This window comes from Rhincodon typus, chromosome 38 (assembly GCF_021869965.1).
Source record: "Rhincodon typus isolate 14 chromosome 38, sRhiTyp1.1, whole genome shotgun sequence".
NCBI lineage: Eukaryota > Metazoa > Chordata > Chondrichthyes > Orectolobiformes > Rhincodontidae > Rhincodon > Rhincodon typus.
This window is the reverse complement of record NC_063369.1, coordinates 16,127,480-16,155,125: the sequence shown is the minus strand read 5'-3', so window position 1 is coordinate 16,155,125 and position 27,646 is coordinate 16,127,480. Positions and strand designations below refer to the sequence as shown.

The 27,646-nt window shown below is 44.3% G+C and overlaps 1 protein-coding gene across 1 annotated transcript in view; it reads right to left on the bottom strand.

The window, feature by feature from the left end:
* The window catches only part of LOC109919125 (adhesion G protein-coupled receptor L1-like), a 337,549-nt gene that overhangs the window by 111,487 nt on the left and 198,416 nt on the right, over window positions 1-27,646 (bottom strand). The window contains exon 4 of the mRNA XM_048617997.1: window positions 23,786-23,800. Within this exon, the coding sequence (XP_048473954.1) occupies window positions 23,786-23,800 (15 nt within the window). The remainder of the gene's footprint in view (window positions 1-23,785; window positions 23,801-27,646) is intronic.

Here is a 27,646-nt window from a genome sequence, read left to right as displayed (position 1 = left end):
GTGAGGGTCAGTGTGAGTGAGTGAGGATCAGTGTGAATGAGTGAGGGCCAGTGTGAGTGAGGGCCAGTGTGAGTGAGTGAGGGTCAGGTGAGGGAGTGATGGTCAGTGGGTGACAGTGTGTTTATGAGTGTGTACTGTGTGTTTGTATTGGGTTTGAACTGGGCTGAGAGAGTGTCCAGCAAACCCTACAAATCATGTCTGAAACCACATCGATCCAGAGTAAAGGAAGAGGGAGATTATATTTGTTTATCATCAAGCTTGTTTCATGACACACCAGTGTACAAGTGCAGAGTGACTTTTTTTTTAATTGACAAATGTAACAGCTGACTGTGCACAGTAGGATTCCACAAACAGTACTGAGATGTCAATTGGTGACTTCTAATCTGTACTCTACACATGTTTTAACTTTGCACAGCCCTTCTATCTTGAAAGTAAGAACTTGCATTTATGTAGTTCCTTTCACAAACACCATTCCCTCTAAACTGCACAGCTGCACAGTCCCTTTGCAAGTCAAATGTGCTGCTGTGCAAAAGAAGATTTAATAGGGCTGTGCACTTAAACAAATCATTGTGTACTCCAAAAGAAATTAGGTGGTATGTTGTTAGCAAAGACATAATATTAAAAAGGATAGTCCGTTAAATAAATTTGACATGTAGTCACTGTTGTAACATAACTGATTTGGGCACAGCAAACCCCCATAACCAGCAATATAATACTGACCAGATTATCTACTTTCTGTGATGCTATGATGGATAGATATTGGCTACGATGTTCCTGCTAACTCGCCCATGTTGCTATGGCATCTTTCATGTCCGGCAGACAGGGCATCAGTTTCACATTTCACACAAAGACTGTGACAATGCAACACTCCTTCATGACCGCACTGAACTCTGGATATCGTGCTCAGATTTGCAGAGTGGAATTTGGATACACAATCTTGTGACTTAAAGGCAAGAATGCAACCCATTGAGCTACAAATGACACCAAGATCCCACATCACTTGAATAGCAGAGATTGACATTTTTCTGTTCATTATTGTAACTGGTGCATTAGGCAATGGTTTGTATTCTAACCAGACATGAACGTATCTGCTAATGTCAGCCTGACACCAAACCAGTAGGTGCTATGACAGAAAACCAATTAGTTCAGGAGCAGAAGGTTGTTTTAGGAAGAGGGAGAGACCATTAAACACATCCAGTGCTGTCTCTGGATTGATTGATCACACTCATTTTTCCTCTCACTGTGCTCATCAACTCCTGTTTCCAGAAACATATCCCGTTATCTGTTCTGAAGCTATATTGGACTCGAAATGTTAATTCTGTTATTCTCTCCACAGATGCAACCAGAACTGCTGAGTTTAGCCAGCATCTTTCTGTCTATTTTCTCCACTATTCATTCCTTGTAATTCCCAGATAGTCTATTCCAGAACTGTAAACCTTTGTTCTTTGTAACCTGCATTTGAGACTTCACCCAACCACTCTCACTCATTGACCTGGGACTATTTGCCCAAGTCAGTGCAAACTTGTGGCACACTTCATTTTCCGCGGAGGTATTCATGGGCCCTGGGACACAAAATTAAGCTTCACAACTTCAGAGCATGACCTCTGTCCTGTATTTCTCCTACAGTCGGCACAGTACCATAGAAGTCCAAAACAACATGTCACATAGCAACAATACAATCTCTTTTAGATTTCATTTTCAGGATTTATCTGTAATTAGGAAGGCAAATTATTGCAGGGAAATTGGAGTACAGAATAGGGAAGTCTTCTTACATTTGTACAGGGTTTTGCAGAGATCCCAACTGGAATACTGTGTGCAGTTTTGATCTCCACATGTCAGGAAGGATGTATTTGCAATGGAGAAGGTTCAGGAAAGGTTCACTTGATTGATTCCTGGGATTGAGGGAACTTTTGCCCTCCAACAAAAAGCAAAGTAAATTGGGTCAATATTTGCTGGTGTTTAGAAGAATGAGAGACAATCATATTGAGACATTCAAGATTCTCGGAGCTTGGACAGGTTAATCAGGATAAAGGCCGATCATTTCAGGTTTGGGTGGAAGAGAAATGTCTTGACTCAAAAGATTGGAAATCTTTGGAATTCTCTACTCCAGGTGGATTTTTGGTCAATTGGGAAATCAAGGGATATGGAGAGAGGTGAGAAAGTATAATTGAAGACATCAGCCATGACGGTACTGAATGGCGGAACAGGCTCGATGGGCTAAATAGTTTACTCATGCTCTGATTTCTTATGTTCTTGTATTTGTGCATTCATTTCCCCATCCTAGTTGTCCTCACTTCAACCTGTTGGAATTACTCAGTCACAGGACAGTTAAAGTATCAGCTCACACTGGCCAAGAGATGGCAGGTCTGAACGAGCCATTTAATTCAAAGGCAATTAGAGATGTGCAACAAATGCTGGTCTTGCTAGTGACACTCACATCCTCATGAAAAAATAAAATAAACTTCATTTTCCTGCTGAAGCGTACCCCTGTTGTTGAACTAAATTCTATCCAAACTACACTTTACCACTTACTCTGTGGCTTCCACCTCTTCTGCCGGTAATCACAGAGTGAATCCTTTTATTTATATCAGTCAATGGGCATACATATAAACACAACAAAAACTGTATTAGAAAACACAAGGGCAAAGTTACCATAGTTCAACCAGACCATAGAGCTGCTTTTTCATTGGAGAGAGACAACTGGTGGTGGTTTAACCAGAGGGTCACGGTACCTCAAGCAAGGGGAGAGACTGAGAAGCAAAGTGCTTCATGGTAACCTCAGGCAGTGTGGGAAGTGAACCCACACTGTTGGCATCAGTCTGTATTGTAGAGCAGCCATCCAGCCAAATGAGCTAACCGACTCCCATACCAACACTTCAGGAAAGGGTCGCTCAGCTGATTCCTGCAATGAATGTATTGTCTTGAGGAAATCTTGGTCCTGTATCTATTGGAGTTAAGAATGAGAGGTGATTTTATTGAAATATATTGAAGTTGATATCTTTATTGAAAGATAAGATATTGAAAGACGTCCTGAGGGGACATGGCAGGTTGTTTCCCCTTGTGGTGAATCTGGGACTAGGGGAACACAGTTTTAAAGTAAAAGGATTTCCCAGTGAATAGACAGTCTTTATTTTTCTCCCAGACGCTCACTTGTCTATAGACTTCTTTTAAAATTCAATCACAGGATATGTGTGTCACTAGCTAGACCAGCATTTATTGCCCAGAGGGCAGTTAACAGTACAACCACATTATTGAAAGTCTGGAGTAACACGCAAGCCAGACTAGGTGAGGACAGCTGAATTCTTTCCCAAAAGGACATTAATGAACCAGATTTCCTGACAATCAACAATGTTTTCATGGTCATCATTAGACTCTTAATTCCAGATTTTTTATTTGAATCCAAATTCCACCAATTGCCATTTGAACCTATATCCCCAGATCATTACCAGGGTCACTGGATTAATAGTCTACCAATAATACCACTAGGCCATTGCCTCCTTTCTCTTGACCAGAGAGCAGTAGAGACTTGATCTTTGAATATTAAGGCCAAGTTACATGCATTTTTGATTGACCAGAGTTAAATGGAATGAAGGGACTAATAGCCAAGTAGAGCTGAGGCCACAATCAGATTGGTCCTGATCTTATCAGTGGGAAAGATGTGAGGGGCCAAGTGGCCTATTGTTGCTCCTAGTTCATATGTTTGGAGGGACTGCAGATAATTTTCAGCCCAGGCACATTCTGTTAATGGGATCAGAAACAATGATGGATGATCTCCTTCAGTGGGTAAGGAATGTTGGAGAAGGTGCCATTAGAATGGGATAATTAAGTTTGACTGCTGCCTGAACCTTCTCCCTTGCTCTTGTTGGCATTGTCATCCTCAGGAAGGGAAAGACTTGCATTTATATAGCACCCTTCACAACTTCAAGGCGCCCCAAAAGCACTCTTTAGCCAATTGTTTGAAGCAAGATGTTCAAGAACCAATTTGCTATTAGGAAACAATACTGGGCCAGGGACAAACATTGGCTGAGGCACCAGGAGAACTGCCATGCTCTCTCTGGCATAGTGTCATGGAATCTTTTACATCCATCCAAGAGCAAAGAGGGCTCAGATTAATGTCACATCTGTAAGACCGCACCGTTGACAGTGCAGACCTGCCTCAGAACCGTGCTGGAGGCCCAGATGCATTTCTACTTAAATCCCAAGAGTAGGCTTGAACCCACTCACCTCTGATTCCAGAAGTGAGTGACAGCTGCTACTGATTCATAACAAAATGACAAGTGAAGGATCCACAGGTGCTGCATTTCTGAGCCATCTTTTAGTTCCTCGTTATATTCCAAAGCAGGCAAATGAAGCCTGATTATACCAACACTGACACATTTGATTTGGAAGCTTTTCGATCCATCATTTCCTTTTCATTCTAGATAACAATTAAACAATTATAGCTTAATTCCACAGAATTTCCACAAGAACTCCTTTCAAACCTGAAGAGAACTGAGGAGGAGTAAACTATCAGCGCAAAACACACTCTGAGCACAAGTATTCCAGGGGAATAGACTCTGAATACAAATATCCCGTGGAACACACTTTTAATCTAAGTATCCTGGGGAACAGACACTGAACACAAGTATCCCCACGGAACAAACTTTGAATGTAAGTATCCCAGGGGAACACAGTCAGAGCTTGAATATCTCGGGGGAACACACTCAAAACAACAACTTGCATTTGTATAGACTTTAATGCAGAAAAATGTAAGGAAGTACCCAGGAGTGTTCCCTTGTTATAGACTTCATCTCTCCAACAATAACATTTGAACATCAGATGAGCTTTTGATCTCATACGCACTAATCACTAAGACTGCTTATTTCCACCTCTGTAATGTCGCCCGGCTAGACTCCTGTCGCAGCTGATCAGCTGCTGAAATCCTCATCCCATCTTTTGCTGTGCCTCAACACAGACAGTTCCTGTCTACCCATTACCCTTGTGTTCACTGACCTGATCTGGATTCCTCTCAATGTCTTGACTTGAAATATTCTCAGCCTTGTTTTCAGATTCCTCCATGGCCTCATCCCCACCCCTCCTAATCTATAAAATCTCCTTCAAGCTCCACAGATAAAAGTATCGGAGATAATACTGTTATCCTCTGCATCTCTCCCAATTATAATTGCTCCATATTTTGTTGTTGAGAGTTACTTTGGTCTTAAACTCTGGAATTTTCTCCCTCACCCTCTCTATCTCAATCTCCGCCTATAAAATGTTCCTTAAAACCTATCTCTTCGACCAAGCTTTTAGGCCATTTGGCTCCCACCCCACCCCAGGCCTCAAATGAGGCTTAGCGTCAAGCTTTGTTTTATTATACTTCTCTGAAGCAGCTAAAGAACCTTTCCTTATGTCAAAGATGCCATTTAATTTGTTTTTGAATAAATGGCTGACGAGGAGAGATTGTTAGCAAACGTCATTGAGAAAAGACCCGAACATTGTTGTAAGTGTGAGAACTTGCTATGGGAGGTGGCTGAAAGAAGGTTAGAGAAGGGTAGAAGCCAAGAGTGAGAAGGAGCACAACATTGTTGAGCAAGTTGAGATTGAACAAGGAAATTCTTACGAACAACTGAAAAGGATAGTGCAAGTCGAGGCCTGTGGAGAAATGAGTAGAGGACCTGGCTGTAGACAAATCAATTTCTATACATTCAAGGAGGAAGGAGAGTTAAAGTGAGCAGAGGATTAGAGAGGGAATTCCTACAATTAGGCCTCAGGCAATGAAGGCACAACCAGCAATGTTGGACCATTATAATGAGAGATGGTCAAGAGTCCAGAATTGGAGGAGCACAAATATCTAGGAGGGTTGTAGGACTGGAGGAGATTACACAAGGAGAGGGGAGCCTACACGGAAACAGAGCTGAGAATTTTAAGATTGGGCGATGCTTAATTGTGAATCAATGTGGGTCAACCAACAGAGGGGTATAGGTGGACAGGACTTGGGCATGACTGAGGACATGGGCAGCAGAGTCTCCAATGATCTCTAGTTTACAGTAGGTAGGCTTTGGAAGGCTGCCCAGGAGTGCAACGTCATCGAGGAAACAAAGGCAAGTAAATGGATTTCAGCAAATGGTGTGGAGGCATTACAAGCAGCCCTAGTGATGGGGTGGAATCTGTGCAGGCCAAGTCAAGTAAAACACTAAGGCTGCAAAACAGTTGTATTCATTTCCCAGGGAGGGGGGTCGATTCTGTGACTGGGGGTCAAAGAAAACATCTTTGGCCTTGTTGATATTTGCTTAAAAGGAATTTCTGCTCATTCAATCATGGATGTTGGATAAGCAATCTGATAATTTAGACACAATGGTGAGTTACAGCTGGGTATTATGGGTGTTCACGTGGAAACTGATAATGTGCTTTCAGATGGTGTGTCTAAGAGGCAGCACATGGATGGGAAATAGACAGGGGTTAAGGACAGATCACTGGTGGGGGACACAAGAGGTAATGGTGCTTGAGCATGAGAAGGGGACATCTCTGCAGGAGGTCCTGGATGGTAATGTCCTTGGCCCAACACAGAAAGATAGAAGATAGGAGCAGCAGGAGGCCATTCAGCCCTTCAAGCCTGTTCCGCCATTCTTACAATTATGGCTGATCGTCCGATTCAATAGCCTAATCCTGTTTCCTCCCCCTTGCCTTTGATCTCATTCACCCCAAGTGCTATATCTAGTCGCCTCTTGAATACATTCAATGCTTTGGCATCAACTACTTCCTGTGGTAATGAATTCCACAGGTACACCACTCTTTCTGTGAAGAAATGTCTCCTCATCTCCGTCCTAAATCATCTACCCTGAATCCTCATACTGTGACCCTTGGTTCTGGACACACCCACCATCGGGAACATCCTCCCTGCATCTACCCTGTCCAGTCCTGTTACAGTTTTATAAGTCTCTATGAGATCTCCACTCATTCGTCTGAACTCTGGTGAAAACAATCCCAACTTCGTCAATCTCTCCTCATATGTCAGCCCCGCCATCCCTGGAATCAGCCTGGTAAACCTTTGCTGCATTCCTTCGAGAGCAAGAACACCCTTCCTCAGAAAAGAAGACCAAAACTGCACACAATATTCTAGGTGTGGCTTCATCAAGTCCCTGTATGACTGCAACGACACATCCCTGCTCCTGTACTCAAAATCTCTCGCAATGAAGGCCAACATACCATTTGCCTTCCTTACCGCTGCCTCACCTGCATGCTTATCTCCAAAGACTGGTGCACAAGGACACCCAGGTCCTGCTGCACACTCCCTTCTCCCAATTTACAGCCATTCAGGTAGTAATCTGCCTTCTTGTTTTTGCTTCCAAAGTGAATTACCTCACATTTATCCAAATTATACTGCATCTGCATTGATTTGCCCACTCACCCTCCTGTCCAGATCATGCTGAAGGATCTTCATCACAGTTCACCCTCCCACCCAACTTGGTATCATCTGAAAAACCTGGGATATGTTACATTTTGTTCCATCATACAAATCACTAATATATACCGTGAACAGCTGGGGTCCCAGCACTGATCCCTGTGGCATCCCACTAGTTACCGCCTGCCAATTTGAAAAAGACCCATTAATTCCTACTCTTTGTTTCCTCCCTGCCAATCAGTTTCCTATCCATCTCAATACACTTCCCCCAGTCCCATGTGCTTTAATCTTGCACATTAATCTCTTATATGGAACTTTGTCAAACGCTTTCTGAAAGTCCAAATATACTACATTGACCGGCCTCCCTTTGTCAACTCTACTAGTTACATCATCATAGAATTCCAACAGATAATTCCCCTTCATAAATCCATGCTGTCTCTGTCTGATCCTGCCACTGCTTTCTAAATGCTCCATTATAAAATCCTTGACAATAGATTTGAGAATTTTCCCCAGTATCGATGTTAGGCTCATTGATCTATAATTCCCTGTTTTCTCTCTACCTCCCTTTTTGAATATTGGAGTGACACTAGCCACTGTCAAATCTGCAGGAACTGTTCCAGAGTCTATAGAATCCTGGAAGATGACCAGCAATGCATCCACTATTTCTGGAGCTACTTCCTTAAATACTCTGGATTGTAGATTATCAGGCCCTGGGGATTCACCAGGCCCTGGGTATTTATCAGCCTTCAATCCCAATAATTTTCCCAGCACCATTTCTTTACTAATATTGATCTCTCTCAGTTCTGTCCTCTCACTGAATCTTGCATCCTCCAACAATTCTGGTATCTGATTTGTGTCCTCTTTTGTGAAGACAGAACCAAAGTATGTATTCAGTTCCTCAGCCATTTCTTTGACCCCTATTATACATTCACGTTTCTGTCTGTGGGGGGGCCTACATTTGTCTTTACCAATCTCTTTCTCTTCACGTACCTATAGAAACTCTTAGTGTCAGTCTTTAGCTTCCCTGTCAGTTTACTTTCATACTCTATTTTCCCCATCTTAATCAATCCCTCGGTCCTTATTTGCTGAATTCTAAACTGCTCACAATCCTCAGATTTATTATTTTTCTTGACTAATCTATATGCTTCTTTCTTGGATTGGATACTATCTCTTATTTCCTTTGTAATATATGGATTGGCCCTATTACCCATTTTGCTTTTGCGACAGATAGGAATAAACAGTTGCTGCAGTTCCCCCATGCATTCCTTACATGTTTGCCATTGCCTATCCATTGTCATCCCTTTAAGTAACTCTCCCCAATCTATCAACGCCAACTCACGCCTCATATCCTCATAGTTTCCTTTACTAAGGTTCAGCACCCTGGTCTCCAAATCAACAACCTCACTCTCCATCTTGATAAAAAAATTTTGTTATGGTCGCTCTTCCCCAAGGACTCTCACACAGCTAGACTGACAATGATTCCCTTCTCATTACATAGCACCTAGTCTAAGATGGCCTGCTTCTAGCTGGTTCATTCACATATTGGTCAAGAAACCCATCCCGTATACATTCTAGGAATTCCTTCTCTACAGCATTGTGGCTAATTTGATTTAACCAATCAGAACTAAGGAAAGGTCTGAGAAAGGGTCACTGGACCTGAAATATTAACTCTGATTTTTTTCTTCACACATGCTGCCAGACCCACTGAACTTCCAGCAACTTCTGTTTTTGTTCCTGATTTACAACATCCGCAGTTCTTTTGGTTTTTATTTTGTCTCCTCCTTATTTTTCTCAATAGCCCTGTTTGAATCTTATCCTTGTTTTCTCAGCCTATCACTTTTCTCATTCTCTTTTCTAACATTTGTTTTTGTTCTTGGTCCCTCCTTCTCTGACTCCTTACATAGGTTCCAATTTCCCTGGATTATGAGTTTAAACCTTCCGCAACCGCAAACATGCCCCTTGGGACCTCAGTCCCAGTCCTGCCCAGGTATAATCCATCCAATTTGTACAGGTCCCACCTCCCCCAGAACTGGTCCCAATGCCCCAGGAACCTGAAACCCTCCCCCCAGCACCATCTTTGCAACCATATATTCATCTGGTATATCCTGCCATTTCTCCTCTGACTAGCATGTGGTACTGGTAGTAATCCTGAGGTTACTACCTTTGAGGTCTGATTTCTTAACCTTCTCCCTAGCTCCCTGTATTCTGCCTTCAGGACCTCATCCTTTTTTTAACCTATGTTGCTTGTATTGACGTGTACCACGACCACTGGCTGTTCACCCTCCCCCTTCAGAATGTCCTGTACCCACTCCGAGACATCCTTGACCCCAGCACCAGGGAGGCAACATACCATCCTGGAGTCTCATTTGCGGCGACAGAAATGCCTGTCTATTCCCCTTACAATTGTGCCCCCTATAACTGTTGCCCTGGCACATTTTTTACCCCTCCCCTCTGCTGCAGGAACGACCATGGTGCAAGGATTTTGGCTGTTGCTGTTTTCCACTGAGAGGTCATTCCCCTCAACAGTATCCAAAATGGTATAACTGTTTTGCAGGAGAATGGCCACAGGAGATTGAAACTAGATTGGCAGGGGGTGGGGAACCGGATTTGTAATGCAGAGGATGAGGTATTCAGCCTTCCAACAGACACTACAGGGAGTGAGGTTGTTAGTAAAGAAAAGCGGTCAATGGAGCGTAACTGTGGACACAGGGATGGTTTGAAGTGTGTATACGTCAATGCAAGAAGTATCAGAAATAAGGCGGATGAACTTAGAACGTTGGTCAGTACTTGGAACTACGATGTTGTGGCCATTACAGAAACTTGGGTAACTCAGGGACAGGAATGGTTTTTGGAAGTTCTGGGATTTAGATGCTTTAAAAGAAATGGAGAGGGTGGTAAAAGAGGCGGGAGAGTGGCATTGCTAGTCAGGGCTAGTTTAGTAGCCACTGAAAGGCAGTTTGAGAATGATATATCTAAAGAGTCAGTTTGGGTTGAGGTCAGGAACAAGAAAGGAGCAGTCACTTTGTTGGGGTTTTTTTACAGACCCCCTAATAGTTACAGAGAAGTGGAGGAGTGGATTGGGAGGAAGATACTGGAAAGGTGCAGAAGCCACAGGGTTGTAGTCATGGGTGACTTCAACTTTCCAAATATTGATTGGAAAATTTTTAGTTGTAATAGTTTAGATGGAGCAGGTTTTGTCCAGTCCGTTCAGGAAGGATTCCTGACACAGTATGTAGATAGACCAACACGAGGAGAGGCCACTTTGGATTTGGTGCTTGGCAATGAGCTGGACCAAGTGTTAGACCTGTTGGTAGGACAGCATTTTGGCGGTAGTGATCATAACTCTGTTACTTTTACAATAGTCATGTAAAAGGATAGATACATACAGCAGGGTAAGGTTTATAATTGGGGGAAAGGTAATTATAATTCTATTAGGCAAGAACGGGGTAACATAAAATGGGAACAGATGTTGTCAGGGAAGAGCACTATAGAAATGTGGAGATTGTTTAAGGAATGCATACTGCGTGTGCTCGATATGTTTGTCCCTAGCAGACAGGGAAGATGCGGTCGAGTGAGGGAGCCTTGGTTCTCAAGAGAGGTCGAACGACTGGTTAAGAGGAAGAAGGAAGTTAGGAAAGTTTAGGAAACAAGGATCGGAAAAGATTCTAGAGGGATACAAGTAATCCAGGAAGGAGCTGAAGAAAGGGCTCAGGAGAGCTATAAGGGGGCAAGAGAAAACCTTGGCAGATAGGATCAAGGAAAACTCCAAGGCTTTTTACATGGACATGAGGAATAAGAGAATGACCGGAGAAAGGGTAGGGCCGATCAAGGATTGTAAAGGGAATTTGTGCACGGAGCCTAAAGAGATAGGAGAGGTCCTTAATGAATACTTTTCTTTGGTATTCACAACTGAGAGGGACCTAGTTGTAGAGGAGGACAGTGTAAATCAGGCTGGTAGGCTAGAGGAGGTGGATGTTAGTAAGGAAGATGTACTAGGAATTTTGAGGAACTTGAAGATAGATAAGTCCCCTGGGCCTGATGGGATTTATCCAAGGATTCTATGGGAAGCGAGGGAAGAGATCGCAGGGCCTTTGGTGATGATCTTTTCGTCCTCACTGTCCACGGGTATAGTGCTGGAAGATTGGAGGGAGGCAAACGTCATTCCCTTGTTCAAAAAAGGGAACAGGGATAACCCTGGAAATTACAGGCCAGTTAGTCTTACTTCAGTGGTGGGCAAATTATTGGAAAGGGCTCTGAGAGATACGATTTATGATCACTTGGATAGGCACAGTTTGATTCATGATAATCAGCATGGATTTGTGAGGGGTAGATCATGCCTCACAAACCTTATTGAATTCTTTGAAGAGGTGACCAACCATGTGGATGAAGGTAGAGCAGTGGATGTGGTATACATGGATTTAAGTAGGTGTTTGATACGGTTCCCCATGGTAGGCTCATACAGAAAGTAAGGAGGCATGATAGGAGGAAATGTGGCAGATTGGATTCAGAATTGGCTGACCCTTAGAAGACAAAAGGTAGTAGTGGACGGAAAATATTCAACATGGTGCTCAGTTACGAGTGGTGTACCACGAGGATTTGTTCTGGGTCCTCTTCTATTTGTGATTTTTGTAAATGATTTGGATATAGGAGTGGAAGGGTGGATTAGTAAGTTCATGGACGATACGAAGGTGGGTCATGTTGTGGACAGTGTGGAGGGCTGTTCTAGGCTACAAAGGGACATTGATAGGATGTAGAGCTGAGCTGAGAAGTGGCAGATGGAGTTTAACCCTGAAAAGTGTGAGGTGATTCATTTTGGAAGGACAAGTTTGAAAGCAGAATACAGTGTTAACGGAAAGATTCTTGGCAGTGTGCAGGAGCAGAGGGATCTTGGGGGTCATGTCCACTGTTCCCTGAAAGCTGCCACCCAGGTGGATAGAGTTGTTAAGAAGGCGTATGGTGTGTTCGCTTTCATTAATAGAGGGATTTAGTTCAAGAGCCGTGAAGTTATGCTCCAGCTATACAAAACCACATCTGAAGCATTGTGTCCAGTTCTGGTCGCCTCATTACAGAAAAGATGTGGAAGTGTTGGAAAAGGTGCAGAGGAGATTTATCAGGATGTTGCCTGGAATGGAGGGTAGGTCTTACGAGGAAAGGTTGAGAGAGCTAGGACTTTTCTCTGTAGAACGACGAAGGATGAGAGGTGACCTGACAGAGGTGTACAAAATGATCAGAGGTATAGATAGTGTGGACAGCCAGAGACTTTTCCCCTCGGGTGGAGGTAGCTATTACAACGGGGCATAGTTTTAAAGTGAGTGGAGGTAGATATAGGGGAGACATCAGAGGTAGGTTCTTTACTCAGAGAGTGGTAGGGGCATGGAATGCATTGCTGGAGAGGGTAGTAGAGTCGACCTTATTAAGGGCATTTAAGTGGCTATTAGGTAGGCATATGGATGATAGTATAAGGTAGGGGTGGAGATTAGATAGACCTTAGGTTTAGGGTAAAAGTTTGGCACAACATTGTGGGCCGAAGGGCCTGTACTGTGTTGTACTGTTCTATGTTCTATGCACTACCTGCCTTTCTCTCTTGCTCTGTCAACTATCTTCAGCAGCTTCATCAATGACCTTCCCTCCATTATAAGGTCAAAAGTCAGAATGTTCGTCGATGACTGCGCAATGTTCAACACCATTTGCAACTCCTCAATTACTGAAGCTGCCCATATTCAAATGTAACAAGACCTGGTCAAAATCCAGGCTTGGGCTGATAATATCTATATCACACAAATACCAGGCAATGACCATTTCCAATAAAAGATAATCTAACCACTGTTCCTTAACATTCACTGGCGTTACCATCACTGAATCCCCCACTATCAACATCCTTGGGGTTACTATTGATCAGAAACTTAACAGGACTTGCCACATAAACAAAGTGGCTACAAGAGCAGGTCAGAGGTGAGGAATACTGTAGTAACTCATCTCCTGACTCCCCAAAACCTGTCCACCATCTACAAGACACAAGTCAGGAGTGTGATGGAATACTCCCCACTTGCCTGGATGAGTGCAGCTCCAAAAACACTCAAGAAACTTTACACCATCCAGGACAAAGCAGCCCGCTTGATTGGCACCACACCACAACCATGCAACCTTCACCATCGACGCTCAGTAGCAGCAGTGTGCATTATCCATGAGATGCACTGCAAAAATTCAGCAAGGGTCCTTAGCACCTTTCAAACCCACGACCACTTCCATCTAGAAGCACAAGGGGCAGCAGATACATGGGAAACCACCCATGCAAGTTCCCTTTCAAGCCACTCACCATCCTGTCTTGGAAATATATCGCCGTTCCTTCACAGTCGCTGGGTCAAAATCCTGGAATTCCCTTCTTAAGGATATTATGGGTCAACCTACAGCACATGATCTGCAGCGGTTCAAGAAGGCAGCTCACCACCACGTTCTCAAGGGCAACCAGGGACTGGACATGCTGGCACAGTTAGTGATGCCCACATCCCATGAGTGAATAAAACAAAAACACACACACACAGACACACTCTCTCTCTCACACACAAGCACATATTCTCTCTCAAATAACTCCACGAAGGCTTGTATCCTGCCACCAAGTCACCCTGTATTTACACATGCATACTACTTGACACTGACCCAGCTAGCACAGAGCGGCTCCTGGAGTGAGCAGAACCCATAACGCTTCTGTTTATATCTGTCAGCCAGGGCTCCCTGATTGGACAAGGTTACCAGTTCCAATCGGGAAACCGATATTTTTTGAGGTCCATCTGGCTGATCTCATTCCAATCACTACGTCCCTGTCCCTCTAAGTCCTAGAATGTAGGCCGGTTATTTTTCTTATAACTTCTCCTGGGGCGTTTATGCACTGGGTCCAGTTCCTCCAACTGTGTCTCAGCTATGGGCAGCATGTACCAGACTGTACCCTGCCTCCTGCACCTGGAAATTCATCTTCTTCAGGTGGTAATGGCATTGAGGCTGTGACATCTGCCGTGTCCACTTCGTCCTCAGAGGTTTCTTTGATGCTAGGTGGAGGGGGAGAACTCATGGGTTCTGACAGCCTTACCAGATGTTCAGAGGGGCTGAGTATGTTTTGCTCCAGCTCTGTTTGTAAGGTTGCAGCTTTCACGTGGTCCATGTGCTTGTTCAGGATATTTCTTGTACCTGAACTTAGCATGTTACGGGACCTGACCTCATGTTGACCATACCTATTACCCATGCAGGGCCATTCCCATGGTTTTGACAGCAGACTTTGTCCCCTGAAGTAAACTGCCTCTCTATGCTTTAAGGAGTCTTTTGTCCGGCACTGGCATTCCTGATGACGTTTTACCTCCCCCACCCCAGCCCGATCTGGGAAGATCAGGTGTAACCTGGTGCGGAGTCTTCTTCCCATTAGCAGCTCTGCTGGAGCTGTCCCTGTAGTTGTGCGAGGGGTGGTCGTATAATCAAACAGGAACCGGGACAGTTTGGTATCAAGTGAAGCTGTAGGCTGCTTCTTTAAGCCTGCTTTCAAGGTTTGGACTGCTCTTTCCACCAGACCATTGGATGATGAATGGTATGGAACAGTTCTTATATGCCGAATGCCATTCGACTTTAGGAAATACTCAAATTCCCTGCTGATACATGATGGCCCGTTGTCTTGACCAACACCCTCTGGGAGTCCGGGTATTGCAAAAGGTGCTCGTAGGTTTTCTACCTTCGTCTTCATGTTTGACAAATGAACTCTATGCATGTCTGACCACTTTGAATGCGCATCAATAACGGCTAAAAAAAAATAACCCATGAAAGGACCGGCATAGTCAATGTGTAACCGAGTCCAAGGTTTACCCAGCCATTCCTACGAATGTGGGGGAGCTACTGGGGGTAATTTTTGCTCTTGTTGACACTCTGGGCACTGGCCCAGCAATATGGCTATGTCAGCATCCAATCCTGGCCACCAGAAATAACTTCTTGCCAACATCTTCATTTTGGAAACCCCTGGATGATCCTGGTGGAGTTCAGCCTGTATCTGGCAGTGACCTTTGCTCAGGGCAATTACTCTTGCTCTCCATAATAATATGGAATCCTCTACAGTGATTAGATCTCACCAGGTCCAGAAACGTTTAAATTCTGGCTGTGACGGCCCTTTTGTTTCTCCCATCATCATCATCAGCTGGTTTAATTTTGCCAGGATGGGATCTTTATTTTGTCCACAGTCTGATATCTAATTGGAAGAATGTCCAGAAAATTTAAAACCAGAATGCACTTTCCAGTGGCAGCAACACTGGGGAGGAGGCTCAAGGCATCCACATTTCCACTTGGTCTCCTGGACGGTTTTCCAACTTGTAATTGTACGCACTCAGGCTAAGTGCCCACTGCTGAATTCGATCTGAAGCTATTGGCGGCTGGCCCTGTCCTCTTTAAGTAGCCCGAACAGGGGTTTGTGTTCCATTACTATTACAAATTTACATCCCATAGGTATTGGTTGAGCTTTCTCACACCAAAGATGACCGCCAAACCATCCTTCTCTATCTGGGTGTGTTTTCACATGGCATTAGCCAAAGTCTCAGAAGTATATGGTAACACGTGTTCCTCTCTGCTGGGTCACTAGAGAGTCGACACTACCCCAATACCATAAGGGGAGGCATCACATATCAGTAGCACATTTCGCTTGGGATCATAGTGTGCCAACACCTTAGATTTCTCTAAAGGCTACATCTTGGCTACGAGACCATTTCCAAGGCTGACCCTTGTTCAATAGCAAATGTAAGGGGGCAAGGATGGAGGCCAGGTTACATATGAACTTTCCGTAATATTTCACCAACCCAAGGAAAGACCTAAACTCTGGTACAGACATGGGAGCTGGAGCACTTTTGATCGCCCTCACTTTATCTACCAACAGGCGTAACGCTGTAGCCCGAGTAGGTCACTTGGGGATCTTGCAACACACATTGTTCCCTTCTAAGGTGTACGTCCGCCTGGGAGAAACTTCTAAGGACTATGTCCAAGTTCTCTACCTGCTCTCTATTGGTCTTCCCAGTTATTAGCACATCATCCAGATAAATGGCGACCTGAGGTAGACCTTATAAAATGTCCTCCATCATCTGCTGGAAAATGGCAGAGGCTGATGATACCCCAAAAGACGTTTTGTATATTGGTACAAACTCTTATGGGTATTAATTGTAGCATGCTTCTGGGAATCTTCATTTAATTGCAATTTCCAGCTTCGTGAAGGATAGCCCTCCTGCCAGTTTTGTGTCTAAGTACTTTATACGAGGGATTGGGTATTTTTTGCAGCTGAACAAAGTGGTTTACCTTTTGTTTGAAATCCCCACAAAAGCGAACCAACCCATTGGGCTTTGCAATCGGTATGACCGGTGATGCCCGTTCAACAAACTGGACTGGTTTGATGATTCTTCCACTTTCCTAACTTTTGATTTACTTTTACCTGTAAGGCAAAAAGCACTGGGTGGGCCTTTCAGAATTGTGGAATTGCTTCCTGGTCAATGTGTAAGGTGGCCTTGGCCTCTTTGATAGTCCATAGGCCTTCCTGAAAAACCTCCGAGCATTTCATTTGGACTTCACTCAGGCAGTTATTTTCTAATCAAAAAGTGTTGAGCCAATGAAGCTGAATCTTTGTCAACCAATTTAACCTCACCAAGCCTGGGCCTGAGCCTTTTACTACTGAACCGTTTCTCATCAGAGACCGGAACTGAAGTTGTACCCTTAATCTATAATGGTTCCCTGGTTTAGGTTCTCAGCCCAGCCAAAGTCTTGCGCAAACTCTTGGAGTCCAGAGTGAATTTTGGTAAAGACTGGTTCCGCAACCACTGATACAACCGCACTGGTATTGACCTCCATTAGAACTGGGTGACCATTTAACCAGGAGTTTATTTTGACTGGTTCTGATTTGGAAGTTGTTAAGTAGTTTAACAGTTCCAAACCAGCTATAAGTGGACTTTCCAGGGTGTACACTGTCTTGGATAGCAGCCTATGATTTCTCTTACTCATCTTTAGTGGGACTGTTTCGCCATCTTGAGTCCACATACCGGCAGCAACTACAATGGCCTGCTGGCCCAGATCCTGAGGAAAATGTTAACCATTTTGCCGAGGCTTGGCTTTGTTTTGGGGGTTTTGCTGTGGGCTGACCGAGACTCCCTCTGTTCAGGATACATCCTGAGTGAGGCAATGCAATTGCCTTCACTCAAGTGGTGACTCCCAAGCTCAGGCGGCCTAGCGAGGATATCCATTTCACTGGCATACCCTGTAATTCATATGCTCCACTTGCCATATTTTCCAATGATAAAAATTGTATTGCCTGTGTGAAGTCCACTTGGGCTTCAGCTACTAGGCACCTCTGCATGGTTACATCATTAATCTCATATATCAAATGGTTTCTCTGCCTCTCATTAACGGTTAAACCAAAGTCACATGCCTCTGCCAGTCCTCTTTAACCTAATCAAAAATCCCCCTGGTTCTTGAACTGCCGAGTAAAACTGATAGTGTTTCAGAATTAGTGGAGGCTTGGGGTTGTAATATTCCTTAACTAAATCCATCAACTCTTGAAATGTTTTAATATCATTGCCTCAGGGAAAGATAGCCTCCCAATAACTGAAAAAGCTGTCAGGAGAATTACTTGTTGCTTTGCATCTGCCCCAATGTCATAATGCATTCTTTCCACATACTGGGCCCAGTCTTTGATGGCAAGATCAAACGAGTCAAGCTTCCCAAGTAGTGGTGTGATGCCAGAAATTCTTACCCCAACTCAAAGATGACTGTCGCAAGTGAATCTATTCAATGCATGTTTTACACTCATCACCTCTGAAATAACTCGACGAGGACCGGTATCCTGTCACCAAGTCACCCTTTATTTACACATGCATTGCACTTGACACTGGTCCAGCTCGCATAGAGCTGACTCCAAGAGTCAGCAGAAGCCTTGAATTCTGTCCCTCTCTCATACACACACACACACACAGACACACACACACACACACACACACACACACTCACTCTTTCACACACACACTCTCTCTCTCACAGATAGACACTCCATGTTGCATGTGCACGGAAAGACCTCTGCTTGAGGCTGAGTAACAGAGGTCCAGTTCAGGAGCATAGTGACTCCACACTATCTCTGAATGACATGCAGCAGGGGGTCATCACATTACCCGCGCTGAAGACCCGATGCTCTGTATGCAGTGAATGAGCTGAATTTACAATTTGCAGACTGAATGACGTCGATGAATTGTGAGATGGCAGACTTGTTAAATGGGTGCAATGACAGAATGATGTATGTTTGGTGGTGTGGTGCTAATGTCACTGGCCCAGAAATGCTGACAGGCGTGCTAATGCTCTTAGGACATAGGACACTACAGCATCTGGTGGAAAGCAAATTCAATTCATGAAACTGGAACTGAAGGCTAGTCAGCAATGATGGAAACCATGACAACCACCAATAATTGTTGTAACAAGGAAAGGAAATCTATCAGTGTGGCAACTCAAGACCCAGCAGTGGGGTTGACTCTTAACTGCCCTCTGAAATGGCCTTGGAAGTCACTCAGTTCAACGGCAATTAGGGATGGGCAACAAATGCTGGCCTTGCCAGTGATGCCCTTGTCACATGGAGGAACAGAATCACAGAATCCCCATTGTGGAAACAGGCCATTTGGCCCAACAAGTGCACACTGACCCTCTGAAGACCATCCCACCCAGACCCATCCTCCTACCCAGTCCTTTTAACCCTGCATTTCCCGTGGCATTGCACTTAACCTACACATCCCTGAATGCTATGGGGAATTTAGCTTGGCCAATCCACCTAACTTGTAGTCAATAAGTGTGGAGCTGGAAAAGCACAGCAGATCAGACAGCATCCGAGGAGCAGGGAAGTCAACGTTTCGGGTTGAAACTGTTTGTCAGGGCTGGGAATGGGGAAGGGAACCCAGAAATAAATGGGGCGGGGGGGGGGGGGGTAGAGGGGAGGTGAGATGGAGATAGGTGGATGCAGATAGGGGCTTATTGTGATTGGTCAGTGGGAAGGGTGGAGCTGATAAATGAGTCAGAAGATGGGCAGGTTAGGGGAGGAGAGATTTTGAAGATGGAGAGGTCAATATTCAGGCCACTAGGCTGTAAGCTCCCAAACCGAAATATGAGGCGTTGTTCCTCCAGCTTATGTTTGGTGTCATTCTGACAGTGGAAGAGGTCAAGAATGGACACATCACCAGGGGAGTGGGCGGAGTGTGTTAAAGTGGATGGCAACCGGAAAGTTGGGTTAGTTGATGCATGCAGAGCGCCGGTCCTCCACAAACCAGTCCCCGAGTCTGCGTTTGGTCTCCCAACCAAAAACCAACCAAACAACCGACCTGACCTGACCTTCTGGTTGCCATTCACTTTAACCACCTCCCTCTGCACCCACCCAACTTCCCTGGTGACATGTCCATCCTTGACCTCCTCTACTGTCAGAGTGAGGCCAAATGTAAACTGGAGGAACAACACCTGGTATTTCACTTTGGGAGCTTACAGCCCAATGGTCTGAATATTGACTTCACAAGCTTCAAAATCTCTCCATCCGCCCCAAACTGTCCACCTTCCGACTCACCTGTCTGCTCCACCCTTCCCACTGACCAATCACAATAATCCCCTACCTGCATCCACCTATCCTCACCCCAGCCCCACCTCCTCCCTCTATTTATTTCTGGGCTAGCCTCCCCCTCCCCAGTCCTGACAGAGGGTTTTGGCCCAAAATGTTGACTTTCCTGCTCCTCGAATGCTGTCTGACCTGTTTTACATTCTAAAATTTTCCAGCTCCACATTTATTGGCTCTAGCTTCCAGCATCTGCAGTCTTTACTGTCTCTACCTAACTTGCACATCTTTGGACTGTGGGAAGAAACCAGAGCATCCAGCAGAAACCCACACAGACAGCTGCCTGAGGTTGGAATCGAACCCAGGCCCCTGGCACTGTGAGGCAGCAGTACCAACCACTGAGCCATTGTGCCGCCCAAGAATGGTGCTTTAAAGCATCTTACAAAGGTATGTGTTAGGATGATAGGAAAAAAAAGCAACAAGTAATAAGAGCAAAGGCAGTCAACTCCTTTTCAAGGCCTTTCACTGTTAGAATGTAAAACAGATAGTGAGCATTGATCACACCTTAAAATGCAACTTGGCTGTCCAAAAAATTAACATTGCAAATCAGGTGGTGTTATGTGCCTCGAAGCACTGAGCTATCCGGACACAATGATTTATGTTAAGATTGTACAAATGAATGGTTGGCCATTAATCATGCTGGAGCTCAGAGCAACATGCACAGAGCAGCAGTATCCCAGGAAAACACACTCGAGTGCTCATCATTTATAGTCAGATGTCTCAGAAGACTTTGCAGGATGGTGGATACTGAACAGGAAGCAAGTAACAGTTTAGGAGGTGTAACGTCCAACTGTCAATGTTTGATTATGCGAGTCCGTTAACTGATCCATGCTCACTGTGCTTGACTGCATAATTTGTCTCTCAGTAAAGTAAACAGACCCTCCAGAAGCTGAGGTATAAGCATGAGTGCAGGCATTTTGTGATTGCAGAAATATTTTAAAACTTGTAAACAAATTTGGTGCATACTGAGAAACTAGTCTCATCTCTGCGTGGCTCTGAGATATGTAGAATGTTAGAAATCTGCTTTAGAAGAGTCTTACAATGGTATTCAGATGAATAGACAAAAGATTAAGAATGTGAATCTTAAGTACAGTCCATTGAGCCCAACTGGCCAATGGTGTTGCTTTTGCCTCATATGAGCTTCAATCCACCCCTGATTATCTCACTCTTTGCTGCTCCTTATGTTTATATTCCCTTTTCCCTCATGTTCACACCGAGCATATCTTAGACATATCAATTTCCTCACCTTTATTATTTAGCATGACACAGGGACCCCACGTTCACTACTTGGAATTTTGTTATTTGATATTTTAAAAAAGCTTGCTGTTAGGTTGCACCTTCCACAGTTACTACAAGGATCAAAGGAATTCACTGCTAATGTGCTTTCATAGAATCAAGAATCATAGAATCCCTACAGTGTGGAAACAGGCCCTTTGGCCCAACAAGTCCACACTGACCATCAGAGCATCCCACCCAGACCCATCCCCCTGTAACCCACCTAATCTACACATCCCTGAACACTACAGGCAATTTAGCATGGCCAATCCACCTAGCCTGCACATCTTTGGACAATTTCAAGATGTAGTTGCTGCTGTAATGTGGGAAATTTTGACAGTCAGCTTGTGTACTGACACTAACACATTCTCAGGTCGTCTGGTTCTTCACTCAGCTAGGAGTGGCGGGTAACAGTGATTTGATTTTTCTTACTTCATCCTATCAGCTGCCTGTTATAGCTGTGGATTTTGATCGTGTGCAATTAACTGTAGAGAAACAACCTCTCCACATCCATCCAATCAAACCCCTTTTTAAAAGACTGTTATCAGGACTCCCTTCAGTCTTCGTTTTGCTGGGGAGAAAACATATCCCAGTCTGTTCAATCTTCTCGATCAATTGTAGCAATCCAGTTCTGGCAGAAACTGAGTAAGTCTTGCAGCAGAAGCACATCAGTATGTGGAGAAAGTATCTTCCTCTGAGCATGTTTCCCTCGAATACTCATGTTCTAAGTGTGTCCCTATGAGATACTCGTCCTCAGAGTGTGTTCTTGCAGGAAGCTCATGCTTCGAGTGTGTTTCTGAAAGATATTCATGCTCCAAGTGTGTTCCCCTGGGATATTTGTGCTCTGAATATGTTTCCCTGGGATACCCATGGAGTACTCCAGGAGAACACACTAAGAACATCAGTGACCAAATGGAACACATCTGAAGCAAAAGTTTCCCAGGGGACCACACAGATATGACTATCCCAGGGCGACATACTTGGAGCACAAGTAACCCATGGGAACACATTCAGAGAACAGGCATCTGAGGGGAATACATTTGGATCATAAGTATCTCAGGGCAACATGCTGAAAGCAAGGGTAGTCCAACTAAGTGAAACAATGGCATGATTGGTTTTAAACAAGAAGTAATGCCCTGGTTTTATCCAGCTATTGGTTAGTATCACACTCATCAGCTGCTTGCTGAATGCAGGAAATTAACTTTTACTGTCTACCTGACTACACAGGGTCAATCGGACAGCAAGCAGGCTCTTTGTTGTTTGACTGGACAATTCTTGACTGTCAAAGAGCTTCTCTTCCCTATTTCCAAAAGACACATATTTCCCCATTTACTCTTAATGAACAAAAGTCTTCTAAAAGAGTTCCGAGGCTACACCAATCTTAAATGCCCCAATGATTTACCTTCTGGAGTTTGCTGGCAATAACATGACAGAGATTCATTTCCTGGCGCTGGAGACTCCAGGACAATTCAGGAGGGTGGCAACCCAAGGTTGTCATGCTTTACCTCGAGCCCAAAACAAAACATGATGGACCTAAGCAGCAACCCATTCCCCACCCCAACCTCCTTCCCCTTCCCCTTCCCCAGCCCCCCACCTCGTGTCTGCCTGAAGCCTCTGACTGAGAACAATATACACTCCCACCTGTTTCCCTCAGGAGCTCCAACAGGCCCAGAGTGTAAAGTAAGATGCAGATCGAAACCCATGGAAAACACTGCTCTGAGTAGCTGGGAGGCACATTATCAGCCCTGCACATCCCTCAGGTTCTTACTTCGTAATTCAGCCCATCGTAATACCCCCTCCAATCCCGATTTTGATGAACCCTTTGCGAAGAAACCCTACCTCAGATCAAACGTGGTCAGAATATCACATCATGACTGAATCACATTACGGCTGCACAGTCACCACATTGTCTCGTTTTGCATTTTGTCTCTCTGTTTATCTTTAAAAGCGTGTGACCATTTTCTTTTTTTTAAGAAAGAAAAAGCAAATTGCGTCTTAAATTAAGCAGAAAATAAATAAATTTCAATCTGGCGTCTGGTCGAGTCACTGCGCCACCGAAACCAAATCATAGTTAAACAAAGCTTACAGGTGTGGAAAGGAAGAGCAGAGGAGGAAGAGGAACAGCAAGTGAGGTAGCCCAGGAAACCCAGTTGCTATGGGAAACACGAAGAAGGTTTCTGGATAAAATCAGATGCATGGACAAATTGAGGCACCCATGGGTGAGGAATATCCCTAAGGAGGTAAAACAACACATCCCGAGCAGCTTTTATTTTCATATAAAACACTTACTGATGTCCCCATGTTAGGTTTGTGATACAGGTTAATGACTGCTAGTTACATGTAGAGATCGAGACTGAATTAATTTTTGGCTACACATGTGCCCTGCTTAGGGCCAGCAGACCAGAGAAAAGGGGATAAAGGGAGTAAACAATTATATAGGTACAAAAAACAAAGTGTCGGGGTTGGAACTGTGTATGTTATAGCTTTACCTTTTTGTTCCACTTCTATTTAAGCATCGGAAGAGAGAGAGAGTGAAAAAGTGTAAGAAAAAAGAGAAAATAGATTAACATATTTTCGAGCACTGCAACTAGTGGAATAATTTTTCTTTTTTTTTAAAGCTGATGAGTCAACAAACCTGTCACAGAATAATGAAATGGTTTTGTTCCCGTTGTATATCCTTCATCTATTCAACAGCAATCTGGAGCAGAGCTAATATTAGCAGCTAGCAGATCATTACACAGTTTCACGTTAAGAGAGAAAGGTTAGTTAGAAACCTGGAACCTCCACAGACTTGACAAGTCACATTTCACAATCCCTTGGAAAAATGATGACAAGATTGATTAAAATGAGAACAGATGAAACAACCGGAATCACCTGAAAATGGGGCCTGAGCCATTACCTACTTTGAGAAAAGGATCCATTAATCGAGGTTACACAAGTGCTGACCCAGTATTCACGTATGTGGGCAGAGGACTGCATCTCACTTTACACTCTGCACCAACTCTGGTCAAGCTTTTATTTTGGAATTCGGGAGCAACTGAGAATCTAGGCCCGACGGTCACTTAACAACCAGTTAAAATGAGGGGTGGAGGAGAAGGGGAGAGAGTGTTAAATACTATGCCAACTGTTGGCTAACCAGTTAAGGAGCTGATTCTCTTTGATATAATGGTGGAACATGCTTTGACGTCACATCCTGTACGACATTTTAAAAAAATCAATATTGCTGCTCTTTTTAATTCCCTGTTGTCTTTCTTCAGAGACATCTAGGATCATCCCATCCACCATTTCCGCACTCTGACCTGTTTTTATTGTCACTCCAAAAAAGTTAATAAAGTTCATGGTCTTACTTGGGATCTTGCTTTTCTGTGCCTCTGTAACTATTTCACTCTTTTATCAAATTGATTATTTTACTGGCTGGCTTGCTGTCAACATAAAGATCTTGTGGTGCAGTGGTAGTGTCCCTCACGGCCAGAAGGGCCAGGTTCAGGTCTCAACTGCACTCCCTAGACATGTGTCTGAATAGGTTGATTCAAAATAATTTCTTTTTTTAGACCTGGCTACCATCACAGATAACTGACTCAACAGAAAAGTATTTCAAACTGAATGCGTTCAGACGAAGGCTCAGCAGTGTTACCATAAAGACCACATGACGTCTAAGCATCCAATACTGGAATGGGGGTTCATCCCAGCATCATGAGCCACTTTACAAGTAATGCAAATGGAGAGCTTTACAAGAGATGGAGAGGCAAAGGATGGCCAAATGGAATGTCTAACACACTAGACAGTGGAGAAGTGAGGATAACGAGATGACAATTTGAAAATTAATGGAGAGGAGAGGCTAATAGAAGGAATTGAATGAGCAACTGCAGGAGAGTCTCATTGGTGAGTTGAGGGGGATAGTAAAGGGTTTGGAAGGTCTAATAGTTAATGAAGTATTTAGTCAGTGATGAAGACAATGGTTTAACAAGTGCCAGGGTGGGAAGCCTGAAAAACAATGAAAATGGTAGTCTTAGCAGGAGAGAGGGTTGTGAGTATAGTAGGCGACACGGAGGATTGTCTAAATTGAGACAGAGTGGGGAACGTAAATGGTGATGGTGAGGAGAGACTAATAGCACTACAGGGCAGCAGGAGACGGAGTGGAAAGGTCAACAGGAATGAGAGCAGAAGAATGTGAGGGCATCTAAGCAGAAAGGAGTGAAGAGCTTAAGTGGAACAGGAATGCACAATCTAAAAGGCGATGGAGAGGGATGTGTGGCATGTGACGGAGTTGACGGTCCATTGGGAGAGGGAAAGAAGAGTTATCCATGTGGATTTTTCTGATGCCTCTCAGGTCCCTAACTGGTTGCCTGGTTACTCTGAATTGCCTTGAGATTAGGCAGACAGTTATGTTGGCCTGTGTTCTTTTACAATGATGGAAGGGCACACGACTAATTACACTGCACAGAACTTGAAAGCACAGGCATATAAAACAGAGACAGCACGGTAACACAATCTGTATTGCTCCACACAATCATGATGCATTGTACTGTGGTAACTTGCAACACTGCAGAGAACATTTGTGTGCAAACAGATGGATTGTTCTACTCTGCAATCACGACTCATGAATATACAATAACGTACAGTAATTTAACAGTTTCAATCGTATGACTACAAAGAAAAGACAATAATAAACAATAGTACATATGGGCATATGATAATGAATAATTTTGCATATGATTTTGCAATATTGAACTTCAAACCGTTCTGCAGCATAGGTACTGGAGCTATTGATTATTGGTGTTATCCCAATAAGCTGTGATGTACTTGACGTTTTTGTTACATCTGTCACAATTCCAAATGTATTTTCTTCATGTGAAATGCATTAAAATGTAGAATTCTGCTTTATAAACAATACAAAAGGAAACACAGGCAGGCGCTCTGATCAAAGAGATAGGAACATTAGTGACAAATGGAACATTGCCTGACTGGACCACCAGCGAGCGGAGGTTGGTATATGATACATGAGAGGCTTCTCTATACCCTGCTCAGATTTAGCATGCTCCTGAAAATACTTTCATCGGGATTTTTTCAACTCGACAGCCTTTAATATTAGGCTATACAGACTGGACCCAGAATAGAAGCAAATCTTTGCCTTGACAAAAGTGGATTAAGAGTATCAAAAGGTGAAACACTGACTACAAAGGGTCAAACCCAAACAATAATTACTTTAGGGAATAGGACTATTCAGAACTCAATATCCTGGGGGTAAGGCTGTCTAAATTTAATGCACCACCTTCACAGAATGGGATTCAGAATGTCCAAACTCAATGAGGCTGGTTATACCCTCTGAGAAGACAGGGGAGGGGATGGCGTCATGGTGGTGGTACAGGAAGCAGGAGATGACACAGATTGCGGATCATGAACCCACAATCCCTCCCCACACCATCCAGTGGGGATGGAGTCAAGCTTTCAGCACAAGAACCAGATCAGGCATGATAGACCAAATGGCCTCCTTCTGCACCATAACAATTCTGTGACCTTTAGGATTTGTATGGAGGTGCCCTCTTGATGGGCATGGAGGCTGGCTCCCTGGAAATCTAGGGAGGTGGGGAGGGAGGGAGCTCTCGAAGGCCTATGAGAGTCCTTCCAACTTGAGAGGGCTGCAGTGACTGAGAGGGAGTTTCAACATGGGGGCACATTGTCCACAGCCCTTCATAAAACAAACCAAAAAGCCAAGACTGTGGGGATTGGCAGGGCAGCCTTTGGCCATATCCCCCACCCAAAATGGCAGGGAACGCTTGTAGTCCTGCTTGGAGCATTGACCAACATCAGGTCCAACCCCGGCTGCTAGGTGCTCATATCCAGAGAGAGAAGCTCCATGAATTGTGCTCTAAGACTGCTTCTTACTGACAGTAAACCCAGTTACCCGCCTGCTTCATGAGGGTTTTAGTGACCTGCTGGCACTGCACCTGCCAAAAGGCTATGCCAACTATGGTGTCAGAACACAGATACGCTGATTGACAGCAATATTTTAAAGCCCTGTCCACATCTGTTCATGATGTGGCCTAAAAGCTGTGCCCCATGATAGAATCCCTACAGCGTAGAAGCAGGCCATTCAGCCCATCGGGTCCACCCGAACAGCATTCCACCCAGATCCTCCCACCACCCTATCTCTGCAACCCTGCACTTCCCATTGCCAAGCCACCTGCATATTTTTGGACTGCAGGAGGAAACTGGTGACCACAGGGGAAACCCACACAGACACGGGGAGAACGTGCGAACTCCACACAGACAGAAACCTTGGTGCTGTGTGAGTCAGCAGTGCTAACCACTGAACCACTACGTCACCCCATGTAGTGGACCTGTGCTGA